The sequence below is a fragment of the Uranotaenia lowii genome, chromosome 3 (assembly GCF_029784155.1).
Source record: "Uranotaenia lowii strain MFRU-FL chromosome 3, ASM2978415v1, whole genome shotgun sequence".
Taxonomy (NCBI): Eukaryota; Metazoa; Arthropoda; class Insecta; order Diptera; family Culicidae; genus Uranotaenia; species Uranotaenia lowii.
In genome coordinates this window covers 197,751,331-197,765,582 of record NC_073693.1, presented here as the reverse complement: position 1 = coordinate 197,765,582, position 14,252 = coordinate 197,751,331, and the positions used below count along the sequence as shown (strand labels likewise).

General features: G+C 38.3%; 2 protein-coding genes across 9 annotated transcripts in view; one reads left to right on the top strand and one right to left on the bottom strand.

Annotated features, from left to right (window-relative positions):
- The window catches only part of LOC129755221 (zinc finger CCHC domain-containing protein 10), a 56,650-nt gene extending 50,653 nt beyond the window's left edge, over positions 1 to 5,997 (bottom strand). The window contains exon 1 of the mRNA XM_055751609.1: positions 5,363 to 5,997. Coding sequence (XP_055607584.1) covers positions 5,363 to 5,691 — 329 coding nt within the window. The 5' untranslated portion in view covers positions 5,692 to 5,997. The remainder of the gene's footprint in view (positions 1 to 5,362) is intronic.
- LOC129755214 (synapse-associated protein of 47 kDa) overlaps positions 1 to 14,252 on the top strand; it is an 87,936-nt gene that overhangs the window by 48,560 nt on the left and 25,124 nt on the right. For 4 of the 8 annotated variants that reach the window (XM_055751594.1, XM_055751591.1, XM_055751593.1 and 1 more), the window contains 7 exons: positions 411 to 422; positions 8,073 to 8,152; positions 8,230 to 8,327; positions 8,403 to 8,540; positions 8,693 to 8,832; positions 13,251 to 13,378; positions 13,555 to 13,770. In XM_055751594.1, the coding sequence (XP_055607569.1) occupies positions 411 to 422; positions 8,073 to 8,152; positions 8,230 to 8,327; positions 8,403 to 8,540; positions 8,693 to 8,832; positions 13,251 to 13,378; positions 13,555 to 13,770 (812 nt within the window). The remainder of the gene's footprint in view (positions 1 to 410; positions 423 to 8,072; positions 8,153 to 8,229; positions 8,328 to 8,402; positions 8,541 to 8,692; positions 8,833 to 13,250; positions 13,379 to 13,554; positions 13,771 to 14,252) is intronic. The other 4 variants (XM_055751596.1, XM_055751595.1, XM_055751597.1 and 1 more) reach the window with 2 other exon arrangements.

Sequence of the window (14,252 nt, the reverse complement as noted above, 5' to 3'; positions counted from 1 at the left end):
GATGGGGTGCGTGGCAGTAATTTATGACGACAGCTTGGCAAAATTACATCTTCCGTCCTGAAGATTAGAAGAAAACTGAAATGCTGTCACTTTTCAGCGCTTACATATGCATATTTATTTGATGACTAGTTTGAAACTACTTAGCTGAAATTTATTTTGAAAATACTTTCAATCTCATAGATTTTAAAACCAGTTTTAAGTTTCTCTTAAATGATAAGCTCCTGAGTAATTGTTCGCTTTTTACCAAGCAGTATTTTTTTAGGAACTCAAAAATATTTCCGAATAAGCAGCATAGTTGAGACTGGGCCGCTTCACCTACCCATACATTCATACAGTAATTTTACACTTGTTATTTTATCTTTTATCTTTTCAAACCCGTCGACAACTTTTGTTCTGTAATGTATCTACAGACCACAGGAAAGGTACAAACTTCATTCAATAAGTTCCGTTTAATGCTTTTGAACACATTTTTTTATCCAAGTTTCTGGTTGTTTTTTTTTCTCTTGAGGTTGATTCTCTTTTTTCTTTATATGAAAACATAAAAAAAAACTAAATAACAATAATGCTTCGTACAAGTTCGTTTTAGCTTATGCTTTTAGCTTTAGTATTGAAATGCAACGCGCACTGGTCTTAGTGAATTGAATAGAGGTGATACAAACTGTCAGTTTTTATATGTTTTCACGGATCCGGGTATTTGATTTTAAAATTGTCGACCAAAAATTCGGGCTAATTTGGTCAAAACCCAGGAATTGCTCAACCTTTCATGATTATTTCTTAAAAACTTGCTCAAAAAAGATTATTTTTCTCTCATAAATAATTTTTACAAGGTAATTTTTTGTTTGTTTGTTTTGGCAAAAAAAAAATGTGAATAAAAATCAGGGTTTTTTTCAATGAAATCCGGGCATCCGGGCTGGACCGGACTTTTGTAAAGTTTTGTATCAAATATCCGGGCAAACCCGGATAAAACCGAGCAAAATAGCAACTTTAGTTTAGATTGTATGTATGTTTGATCTGTAAATGTGGCTTGGCGTTACAAATACAGTTTCTAATGAGATTGTGCCTATAGTTCAAAGACTTTTCCGTATTTCATGTCCTTTGAAGTTAGAATGTTATATGGTTACGATATTATTATATTAAGATATGATAAAATTTCCGCGATGACAACCTGGGGTCTCGAAATAAAATCATTTCTAAAGGGCGAACACGAAATTATTGCGACACCGAAAATGTCATTCCATTTTTCTTATAATGTTTAAAATCAAACCAAAATTTCAGGGTAGTTTTATACATATGTACATTTACTTCAAAAATCAAAAGAAAAATTAGTCGATGAAGCCTTGAGTGCAAAATTGAACGCATTTTCGCTTGATGTCCTCCATCAAAGTCATTACAGTGTCACCCAGTACCAGTTTCTCAGTTTTTTTCCATTTTCTTAACATGTCCTTCTCGTCTTTGACTGTCTTCTTCCTCTTCCGAAGTTCCCGCTTCAATATTTCCCAGTACTGCTGGACAGTACTGGGTTCATGTGGCGGTTTCATGTCCTTTGGTATAAAATGGACAGAGTTGGCCTCATACCATTCCAGGACACTTTTGGTATAATGGCATGATGCCAAATGTGGTCAAAATAGCGGAGCTTTGTCGTACTGCTGTAAGAACGGAAAAAGGCGCTTCTTGAGGCACTCAGATTTGTAGATCTCGCCATTTACTGTGCCTTTTGTCACGAAAGGCTCGATCCTCAGTCCGCAAAAGCAGATGGCCTGCCAAACGAGATATTTGGAGCCGAACTTCGACATTTTTTTCTTCTTAAATTTGTCATCCACATCGAACTTGCCCTTGCGGTGAAAAACTCCAACCCCGGAATTTGCTTACAATCGGCTTTTATATACGTTTCGGTCATATTTTGTCAGCATCTTCTCGTAGAGCTTCTGTGCCCGAGTTTTAGCCGTCGATTATGGCCTCTAATAGCGATTTGGTAAGTTCTCTACCTTGTATATATGTTGTCCGATTGTATCCCATTTACCCGAAAACCATTGCCCAGAATGAATTTTTCCCAGAATGACAAATACCCGAAATCAAACCCCAGAATGAACCATTTCCCAGAAAAAAATTCCCCAGAATGCACCATTTACCAGAATTTTTTTTCCTAGAATGGACCATTTCCCAGAATTTTTTTTCCCCAGAATGGAACATTTACCAGAATGGCACAAATCTCAGATTTTTTCCCCTAGTATTTTTATTTGTTTTTTTTCTCTAATGAATTCTTGAATATTTCATATGATTCGAAATTAATTTTTTCAAAATGATTTTGAACTACGACTTTGAAATTTTCCAACTAAATTTATTTTAGAACCAATATTGTGCTTTTTTATGGTTTGGGTACTTTAATTGATTCAATGCTTACCATGGTCCTTTAAAAAACCGTTTTGGCATCCGACTCCTCACGCTGCGCGTTCGAACTTGAAAGACGTTTTGTCCTTCACGCTGTCGCGTGGCGGACGGGGCTAAGGGATCACCCCTAGCTTTCACGCAGACCTAGGAAGCCCCGGCAGACCTAGACCAATGTCTTAGGGCCGCCGCTTCCGACGGCGGGTCGGCGGCCTCCTCGGATTTGGGAGCTTCGGCGGCTTTGTGCCGCCTCAGCCCCTTCATCCTCGTTGGTTGCGGCCTTGCCGCAAAAGAATAAAGTTATGAAACCCCATTTTTTTTGTTGTAACAATTCCTTTTTTTTAAATAATTTCTAGGTAGGATAAATGCTTTCAACTTTCTGGGAAATGGTCCCTCTGGCGAAAAAATTTCTGGTAAATGGTTCATTCTGGTGAAAAAAAATCTGGGAAATGGTACATTCTGGCGAAATTTTTTCTGGGGAATGGTTCGTCTGGGGAAAAAAATTCTGGGGAATGGTTCTTTCTGGCGATTGGAATTCTGGGGATTTTTCGTTCTGGGCAATGGTTTTCGGGTAAATGGAGTACAACCATGTTGTCCTGCTCTCTTCTCTGGATTCTGGGCGTAGCTCTGCGACATGCTGATCTTTTTAGGCAAATCACGGTTTGAGACGTTGGAATTTGCTTTAATCATCCGCTTCACCTTCCCCTCCGTCTTTTCCAGCTCCTTTGCCGTGGTTCAACGTCAACTGCTCCTGGAACTGCTTCAACACTCTGGAGATGGTTGAATGGTGAATGTTCCATATTTTTCCCAACTACCGGGGTGACAGGTCAGATAATTCCATGTGTTTGGAGAGCATTTGTTCTCTCGACTTGCGTTAGTTTACCTCCATTTTCGTTGAATCGAAAAACACGACTCCGAGTTTGACAGCATGTAAACAATACACATCAATGAGAAAGTGTGCAAAATTTGGTTGATTTTTACCCAATGGTAAAAAAGTAATGCCCTGTTGAATGTGTAGCAATAATTTCGTGTTCGCCCTTTAGAAGGTTTTGGGGAATAATTCCGACTGGAATTTCATCTTTCAACCAATCTCTATCGACTCTACCATGTTACACATGCTAGTTGGGTCGCTTTTTCGAGATTTTGATAAAACAAGATTTTTTCACGTTCATTTTCAATTTAACTGTAAACCGGGCTTTTTTTAACATTGCCTTCGAATCATGGGCAAACAAAGATTTTATGTAACATTTGGTCTATTTGCTAAGTGTTAAGGAATCTCGTTTTTATGGCATTGGAGATGAAATAAGCCCGAATCTGAGAAAAAAGCTTAAATCTGAGAGAGGTACTCCAGGCTTCTATAAGGTTGCATAGGTCTAGGTCTTTATCGCTTTTCAATGTGTATACCACATTCAACACGTCATGGGACCCATATTCGGGTGACGGGTGTATTTCCTGGGAAGCCCCGTCACATCATAAACGTGTGACGCTCTCTTACTCAAGTTGTCCACTCATCTAAGCTACACGTTGCAAAGCTTGAAGTTCTCCTTCTTTACTTTCTCGCTCCGAAAATTTCTTCAGGCCCGGATTGTAAAACTACCAAAAAACTCGGAGCGTGAAAGTAAAGCGAGAGAGCTCCAGATTCACAACGCGTGTCGAAACTGAGCGGCTATCTCGAGTAAGAGAGCCGTCACCCGTTTATGGGTCCCACGGCGTGTTAACACGATCGTCGTCATAGGACCCATAACCGGGTGACGGCTCTGTTACTCAAGATAGCCGCTCAGTTTCGCCACGCGTTGTAAATCTGGAGCTCTCTCGCTTTACTTTGACGCTCCGAGTGTTTTTTGGTAGTTTTACAAGCCGGGCCTAAAGAAATTTTCGGAGCGAGAGGCGAGAGTGAGAGCTTTAGAGGCAACTCAGTTGGTTATGTTTCGTGATGTTCGTTTTCCGGTGTTTATGTCCCTACCCTAAGTAAAGTAAAGGAGGACCGAATTTGCACTTCAGTGTAACGGGATTTCTCATTCTCTCAAGGGCCGACTTTGCTCGGCACTCGCCTTCGGTTTCACTCTTTTGCGAGCAGAGATGGTCGCCAGATCACATTCTGCAGATTGTTTGTATACTGCTAGCTCATTGCATGTGTAACAATCATATATTAATGGCAAATGCTATAAATGCAATGCAGTAATATTGTGCAGTAGGGGTAGTTTTACATAATCTTCGCAGCGTTCCCCCATTATAAATATTTATCAAACGCTTTTCAATCACAAATTCTGTATTTCCCACCATTTTGCCATGAATATTTTGAACTTCGATTTTTTAAACTATTCATACATTAAATCAAAAGTCTGGAATTGTCTGGAAGAAATGTCAAAAATTTGAAAGTTTGGAAAGCCTAAAAAAATGTCTATCGAGAGTTCAAAAAGTCTGAAAGGTTGACATCACTGATCACCAGTGTAGAGCATTTCGGAAAAAGTGTAGCGATCTAAAAATCATAGCAGAGAATAGAGCGACTTATCCAATCTGCTGTCGAATTTCAAATGTGTTTTCTGATCACCTTCACCAGAACACTAACTTCTTTGTCTTTGGCTTATCGATTGGGTCGATGACTCCCGAAGGTTCCGACGAAGACGCCATCTCTTGCCAATTCGAGCGACTCTTTCCCTTTCCCCTTTTTTTCATTATATTTACGGTGGAGTGGAGAAGGTTATACCAGGATAGAGGTTGGAGAAACTGTTAACAGATGCTCTTCGACGATGAAGTCATGTACACTGTTCGCGATCTCAGATTGCGATCCCCGACTCCTTCTGCAAAACTGTCTTAATCTGGATACCTATCTACGATATTAATAATTTCTGCCTACTGTTGAAAATAATTGTTTGGCTCTCTGCGCCACAAAATGAAGATGAATCGCAAACAGAAATTCGATAATTTAGCCCCATTTCATTTTCTGCCCCCATAAAATTTGATTTTAGTGACTTACATCATCGTCCAATCGTTTGGCATCCCTGCCGAGTTCGGCCGATCCACAGCTGAAACGTGCTCCTGCGATGATTGCCCTTCTTTTCTTGCCTGTGCACATTGGATACCTGCGCACCCGGGTCCGACGTTTGGATGCAGTCGGGCACACGATTCACGACGGTTTCTTCCACTGCTGCGAAGAACAAACTCGAGCAGCACCCAACACTGAAGTGCACTTGTGCTACTTTCGCGCGACGAGAACTGCGACCACTGCTCCGGTGTCTGATTTGAGATCTGGACCCCAAAGATGCCACCGACTGCTGCTGATGTCGAACTGTCATCAGTAGCCATAGTCGAATGAGGCGATTCAGCCTCCGCGATGCCGCTCCTGGAAGATCTTCCACTGCTCCGGTTCTGGGAAAATTTCAACCACTCCTGGTCCTGTGTATCTGTGTGGTTTTCCTTTGCTCCAGTGTTTTCAGGATGTGAGCCTTTCACTTTGCGGTAGTCCGCACACGCACTCCGGGCCCAAATCGGAGAAATTTCCTTGCACCCGCGGTCACGAACAATTTCGACTTCGCGAAGGTTGAACGCAGCACAACCTCGATTTTCTTCCGTTCACCACGTTTTTATTTTCCGCCCGTGTCGATCAATCGTTACTGTTCAAGTGTCAGTTGACCCGCCAGAACTGTTGCCAACTTTTTTATTATTTTTTATTTTTGATGATGTTTTCGTTCAGTATGCTGAACAAGGGGTGATTCATGCATATTTTGTGCTTGCATGCTAGATTAATTTTATGAGGGAATGGGTAAAATAAATAATGTTTGCGACTTTGCTCGATATCGTGTTAGGAAATTAACAATAAAAAATTCAAATGTAACACTACATTTTCCCGTTTGTTTGGATAATTTGTCGCTATAATTCCTCTTTTATCTTAGCTAAAGGACATAGGGATTGATTTATTTATCACTCTCTATATGCTTGTCAATCACAATACAATAGCCAGCTGTATTCTGTCTGGGCTATAACCAAATTTTACATTCTCGTTACGTATCCTGCAGTGTTCTACGAGTGGCTCACACTGTCATAGCTTCTCTAACTCGTGTTCTTAACTAGCCCCAGGGACTGAAACTAGGATTTCTTCTACGAGCCGTAAGATTTTGGTCTTGGTTGGGTCTTCAACATAAAGTCGAGTCACCCTCTGTGCATTGTCCCCGACTCTACAAACTTCTTTGCGTTCATCACCTTTCGCTTCCAGGGAAGCTTGCTGTCACCATTTTTAGGACCACACTGTTCACTGAACGGTTTCAGAATTTCGTCCACTTGTACTGCCTTGAACGCAAAACCTGGCTTCACGTGGTCCCATCCAATTCATCTCTGGGGTCCTGTTTGCATTGACTTTGATAACCCAAATCCGCTGTTGAGTGTCAATATGACAATATTGGAAGTTTGACGGCTTGTAACTTTACTCGGGTGCATCCAAATAATACGATTTTTCGGGTACCCTCAATAAATTCGTGAAATCTTTTATTTTGAATCATTACTTTTTTATGGACGCACACTGAAAGACCAGGAGAAAAATCCCTAATCAGACCTTGAGGGTCAATTTGACACTCCTCGCTTGCAATTGACATAAAACAGCTACCTTTGAAAATTCGTCAAATATTCTGTGTTCCGTAATTTGACAATCTATGTGAAAAATGATTGAGGTGAAAAATGTTTGAGAAACATATTTGAGTTATTGTAAAAATCGGTTGTGAAAGAAGCGAGATATATTGGTTTTGGTCAGAAGTGTCGAATTGACTCTCCAGGGACTGTAACGGGTAAAAATTTCAGGGACGGATGAGGATTAAGGCATCAGAATCTGAATGACATCTAAAAAAGCTAAAATAGAAAATTTGTAAGTCATGAGCATATAAATTATTTGAATAGTGATTTGGAGAAGAAGGAGCGATTTACATTGACTGTTATACAATGTAAATCGCTTTTTCCTCTCCAAAGGAAGAAGGAGCGATTCACATTGACTGTTATACAATGTAAATCGCTCCTTCTTCTCCAAAACACTATTAAAATGAAAAATTGTATTGGAAAATAATTGGCTGAATTTCATTTATTTTTGTGTTGGTACGAGTCATTGTCAACTAAATTATGTGTTCCAAAACATGGCTATAATAACCATGCAAATTCAGCAATCGCTACTAAACAACTGTTACAGTTTGCCATAAATAAATGGGAAATTCACTATCTAATCAATTCATCTATAATCCAGTGTTCACATTCATAGCAGAGAAGAAATCAATGTTCCAAATAGAAGTGGTTCAAAGACATTGTAAGATTAAGTTTTAGTTAGCAGCGATTAGAATGTATTTCACTACAATTTGTTTGGTTTTTGCGTTTAGAGTTAGTTCCTTGTACGAAGCATTGTATTTTACCAATTTCATCGATTCCAATATACTGTCTTGTGTTTCAACACTAACCTTTTTCAACACTTTTCACAATAGTTTTTATACGTAATGTTTCAGAGCGTTATAATAACACAATTTTACCCTTTTCTCACAATTTTAAACTTTTGGCATTATTTATTACGATACTAGTTTGATATTTAAAACTTTTTATATTATAATCCAACATTTTGAACTTTTGAAGCATTTTTGCAAAACACGTGTTTGCAAACATATTTGTCAATCTTGTTGTTTCTTTCAACTTCTCTTCAACAAACGTCGAAACCACAGTGCTACAGGAGGCGCAGACTCTCGACCTGCCACAGGTCCCGGAACACCCACAGAGGAAAATGCCGGTCAGATTGGTCAAGGTTGGTATACCGCGATTGCAAAAAGACCTTTCTAATATAAGTGAGCTTGAAATGACTCTAATATTTGTTTGCTCCAGTTACTCACAAAGTCACGGCCGGAGCAAAGTCGATCGGTTCATTCCTGTTCACATCATTCAACAAGGCGGGTGATAAAATCAAACACCTAAAGGACAACGTAGGTTTTTCTCTTGAAAAACAAATAAGAAACAAGTGAGCATTCGGTTGATACTATTAATAAATCTTGTTCCAGACCATTTTGGGAGAATTCAACAAAGAACAGGAAGCATTCATTAAGAACCAGAAAGGCGCTGGAGGAGCAGGCGCTTGCCCCTGGTCCGGGCATGCAAATGAGGCCAAGATTAAAGAAGAAATTCTCAGTCTATCTGCGGTAAGCGTCTTGCGTCTCGGCAAAAGCATCCGCCCGGAAAGGCTGTCTTCGAACGCACGAAGGCTTCTGTAAGCCGGGTGGAAGCTTCGGACCGAACGGACAACCGATGATGATGATGATGATGTTAATTCAATTTTACCTATTTAAAACAGGACCGCCGGAACTTTGTACGAGCGCCACCCGCTGGAGTCGAGTTTGAATTCGATTACGACAGCTGCTATCCGGTAGCGTTAGCCATCATGAACGAGGACAAAGAGCTGGAGAAAATGCGATTTGAGCTGGTACCTAAAATGTGAGTAGCATCAATATAGTGCGTTCTGCCCGTACGGAGGAGAACAGTTCCATGCGTTGTGGCGAGCCAAATTGAATTATCCTAAATTATCCTTTTTCATTTTTTTTAAATTTGTGGTTTCGTATATCTATGGGTATAAGATATGTTGGTCACAGTATTTTGTCCAGTACCAAGGATAAAATCTAAAAAATAGTCTAATTGACGCGAGAAGTTCTTGTATTTCAATGAACGATGGTTTCGGGGAGCAGCTGAACTGAATTGCAAGAAAGGATTTAAAAAACCGATTCCTTGTTTTTTAGTATTTATAAGCTTTAAGATGTTTTTCTTACTTGCGACATTTCTTGTGTCCGAAGTCGAATTTTCATCCACAAAATAAAACCTAATATTTCTAGAGGAGTCCTCCCAAAACACCTGTCCAATGTCCAACGAGCTTTCATTGAGTTTTATATTTCGATCCTTCGTCCAGCCATCTCATCGAAATTACTCTACACGCTACACATGTGTTGGTGTAGCGCTAAAAATGCTATTGTTTTGTCGCCAAATTTGAAAAAAAAAACGGCAGATCACTTAAGGATACCAGCATGCCCTGGAATCCATACTAGGCTTACCATTCTATGTTCTAGAATCTAGTTTAAACTCGACGGATTGCACCCATGAATTTCGTAATTTTCCAGACTCAATTGATCTTAAGCAGTTTGCAATATCAGAAAAAATGACACACTTTCTGTTTTTAGGCGAATTTTTAATGGCCATAAGAATTGTCATAGTTTCAGCACAAAAAAAAACAGAATAAGTATTCTGTAATCTTTCACTTTTAGTGATTTTTTCGGAAAAGATACCAAAGCCTGTTGTACCATTTGCTTTAGAACCATCAGAGAATATTATCACACAGTCTGGGTATACATTTCTAATTAATTCATTGTAAACTGATAACACTTTATTAGAATTATCTCCTACACGAACTTGTTGGGCAATGTACTAGTCAACTTTAGTCCCATCTATGTGGTCCCCACTTGATGAAAAGTGAAATTTTAGAAACACAGCATGACGTTATTGCTTCAAAAAATGTGGTAACTTTTTTAATCAAGACCAGATCTTCTAATGTTCTTCCCATTTCAAGCATTATTATAGCAATTCTAGCTTCAGTTAATGCTACTAGATAACCGACAGGAAGTTGACTAGCTTCACATAGCATAGATTCGGTAGGACTTGTGCAAAAAGCTCCTGACGCGAATCGCATAGCTTTATTATACACTGGCTCTAATATAGGTAGTACCTACACGTTCTTTTTTCCTACCAGCTACACCTATGCCATACAATAATCGGGGAACAACAATACTTTTTACGATCTTTATCAGCGTTTTTCTGGAGCCTCTTACTTTAGAACCAATCATTTTAAAAACATTTATCATATTAGAAGCAGACTCCTGTCTTTCTTTGGCATGCTTCATAAAATTCATTTTTATCAAAAGTTACACCCAGGATTTTGAGTGTTTTGACTGTTCGAATGGTAAGATCACCTACAGTGATCTCTGGAACATGTCCGCGATGATAACGATTGTGACACATATGAATTGACAAATCTGTTATTGTGGTATTCGGCCTATTCGGCCGTATATTTAAATCAACTATTCGGTGATGTAACCGTCGGTTACATGTTTTTGTGTGGCTCCGCCACAAAATCAGATCATCCCTGTCCCTTAAGGAAAAACAAAAACAAATCCTGCAAACAGAATAGCTAACTCCGTGTTACAATTGGCGCCCGCAAAAAAAAAATTAGCAACGGTACATTTTCCCGGAGGGAGGAATAGTAACAGTTCCTGTTAGCCTATTGGATCGTTCTCCTAACGATTGTTAATCCGATAACCATAAGTTTTTGAGTTGGAGTTGAGGACTTTTACATCATGCAAACAATTTTGAAAATCAAAATTTTGGGCCTTCATGGAACTTCAGAAAACTCTGAAGCTTTCCCTTTGCCGCTGATTAGAAAAAATCTACCAATAATGGAATAATGTTTCCCCTGTTATTTCTTGAAAAATTTACTAATATTTTCTTTTTGTTTTCAGAATTGGAATGCAAATAAATAAGAACGGAAATGAGTTTAAAAATTGAATCAAAAAGTGAAAAACACTACACGGACATAGATGAATTTTTGTACAAATTGTTCAATAAGTTCAAACCATTTCAGTGCATGTTAAACATGCTAAGTTTGAGGCAAAATATCTGTGGAAATTTGAAGATGATTCTAAGAACACCACACAAGAATGCACCAGAATTGTATTAGAATCCAGAATCACCAGAATTTATTATATTTTTGTTTTTTGCTTTAATTTATTACTAGTTACTATTATTAAAATTTTGTGAATATGTAGAATAAGAAATTGTGAAAATGTTATAGTTTTGAATCGGTATTTACCAGTTGGATTGGCAAATTAAAAGCCACTTTTTCTCTAAACTTTTGTATATAGTTCTTATTTTCTTCACCCCCCTAGGAAGTGAAAAATCTTTAGTTGTGGAATTATGGATGTTTTCCCGCAGTTTTAAGATCTAAGCAGAACAATTAGTTTCTTCCACAACGAACAATTTAGTTGTGAAGAGTCAGTATATAATTATTATAATTTTGATTGTTTTCTCCAGATATTTCTAATACTTTCTGCATGGATTTGAAATTTGTCATTGTTTGAGCCTCAAGCCTACATCAATTCTCTAATTCGAAAAAAAAACAAGAATTAAAATACATTATGAAAGGTCCGATCAAGAAAATGAACGTCGTCATAATTGAATATGTCCCAAACTGCTTCACGTTTCGAACTTTCGAATTTTTTTTCCTGATATAAGAATTGGATTTGACTTTCTAATGTAGTTAGAACTATTAAAATTGGTAAATTTGCTTTGAAGGAATTTCGGATTGGAAAAAGAGAGAATCATACAAACTTTTTAAAGTAATTTATTTGGAATTTAAATCTCAAAATACATAAATAAATTGGAACACTTACATTTTTAGGAATGAAATATTTTCCACGGTTTAATTTTCACCTAGGGTCCCATTTATTATCCATCAATGGACCCATGCAAATGCAACTAGCATAAAAATGATGACTCGCTTTTCCGGGAAGTTAACTTGGTTCTTCTCCGTGACCGACTTGAGATTCACCACCTACAAGAAAAAAATAAGAATATTACAAAGTATCTATTCATCAAATGTGACGATACATAAAACCTACCTGAAACTGATTGTTGTCGTTTTTCTTCCGTCCCTGGAACCGCGGTCCTTGTGATGAGAAATATAGAAAAAGGCACATCGAAAAACAACCGCAAGATTGCCCAACTTTTGTTATCCAACGATTCGGATATGTTGAAGCAAATCTCCAGCTGAACGGATCATCTGCTTCGTTAAATTTCTGCTTCTTCCGGACTTCTTCTTTCCGCAATTTTAGCTGAAATAGAAAAGAGATAGAATAACTGATTAATTTACTAAAATTTGCCAATAATAAGCTTTGTGAGAATACTTACCGTGAAATATGAACAGAATATTTTCCCGAAGATTGATCAACAATACCAGCTCCAATGTTTACATTGAACTCTTTGTTATTGACGTTTGTCGTGAGTGACCGTCAACAAAACACTCAGTAACTTGACGTTGTCGTGAGTGACCGTCAGTAAAAGTGCTACACTGAAACAAACGATACTGTTCCAATCTAGTGATGATTGAGATATATAGGTACTTCGTTTAAAAAGACACCATAGTAAAGAAATATTCTTTTGATCAGATCAAAATAAATTATTTCAAATGGACTGTTGCATTCATCTCCCTCATAACAAAATGAATGAAAGTTCATTCATTTTGAGAAGGGACGATGGGGTAATGTAACCGTCGGTTACATGTTTTTGTGTGGCTCCGCCACAAAATCAGATCATCCCTGTCCCTTAAGGAAAAACAAAAACAAATCCTGCAAACAGAATAGCTAACTCCGTGTTACAGTGAACCGAATATTCGACTTAACGGTTTTATTGTGGTATTCGGTGCCGCATGTACCGAATCGCCGCATGTGCCGCATCGTTGGCTAGAATTATCAAAATGAGTTTTTTTCGATTATATTTGATTTTCCATCTTTATGGCATTCGCGACTTTTTATCAACGTTGCAGTTGGCGGACAGTAATTGAAAAACTTATCATAACCCTTGTCTTTATGTTCCCGCTACTTATGATTCAGGCGTTAAAATTGTTGTGAATAGTTATGAAAGCTAAATTTTGACGAAGGATTATCAAAAGCGCCCGCATTTTGCAAACAATTTCATCGCTGTTATGAGGGAAACGGTTTCGAAATTGGCGTTCTACGGAACTATTAAATGTTTTCTAAGCTTTTATTACATCCAATATTCTTTCTCATAACATTTTGTTTTGTTCCCACATTCAGCATCACGGAAGAGAACTTCTGGCGTAACTACTTCTACCGCGTCTCTCTGATATGCCAAGCCGGAGACCTCGGAACCCTGGGCGACAACAACGATCTGGTCAAGCGAGGAATGAGCGAAGATACAGAGGGTAAACATAGCTTTTAACCATATTTTTCCATCGTCAAGATCACAGCTTCTTCTGTAGCGGCTCACCACTACGTAGAGCAGAGATGTACATTTGCTGTTTTTAGCGTATAATTTTGTATTTTTATGATTTAGTTTGATTTTTTTCCGATTTTTTGCGTTTTTATTTTCGTTTCCAAGAACCATTACTAAAAACAAGCACCAAAACGAAAGTGGCCGCGACCGAGGGCTCTGTCGGCGAAACGAAGGTTTCCAATGAAACGGAATTTGTGTCCGATTCATTCAAAGCCACCGATGTCGACTTGGAAGAAGTCCGGGCCAGTATGAAGAAACTAGGAATCGATTCGCTGGCTAAACAAGCCAACGAAAGCATTGGCAATGATTCTGAGAAAACTGGTAAGATTGAACCTGTACTGGAAACGGGAAACAACGATAATTCAACATTTTACTAATGGTTCTTGAGAGTATTGTTTCTAATGATTCCGTTGTTGCGAACTGATAAGTTGATTATTATTTAGGTGGTGGCATGGTTCATGAACTTTTACAATGATAGTGATTCAGGTAGTCAATCATAGCTACACTTTTTTTAAATATCGCTTCATCATATAGAGTATATGTGTATCGTAGTTTACGGCATTAAATACCAAAAAATAGCATATTTTATACGAATATAAAAAGATTGCAAAACCAATTTGTAGGGCTTGTTTTCAGTAAAAATGATTAATTTTTCTATCAAGTGCTGTCTTTGGCAAAAACGGATGGAAGAACTGGGTTGACCACTTTCCAATAAGTCTCAAAGTATTGTGATTTGTCAAAATCATCGATGTTGAAAACTTTTGCGATTATTCCTTGAAAAATTGGCACCCTGATTGCAATTT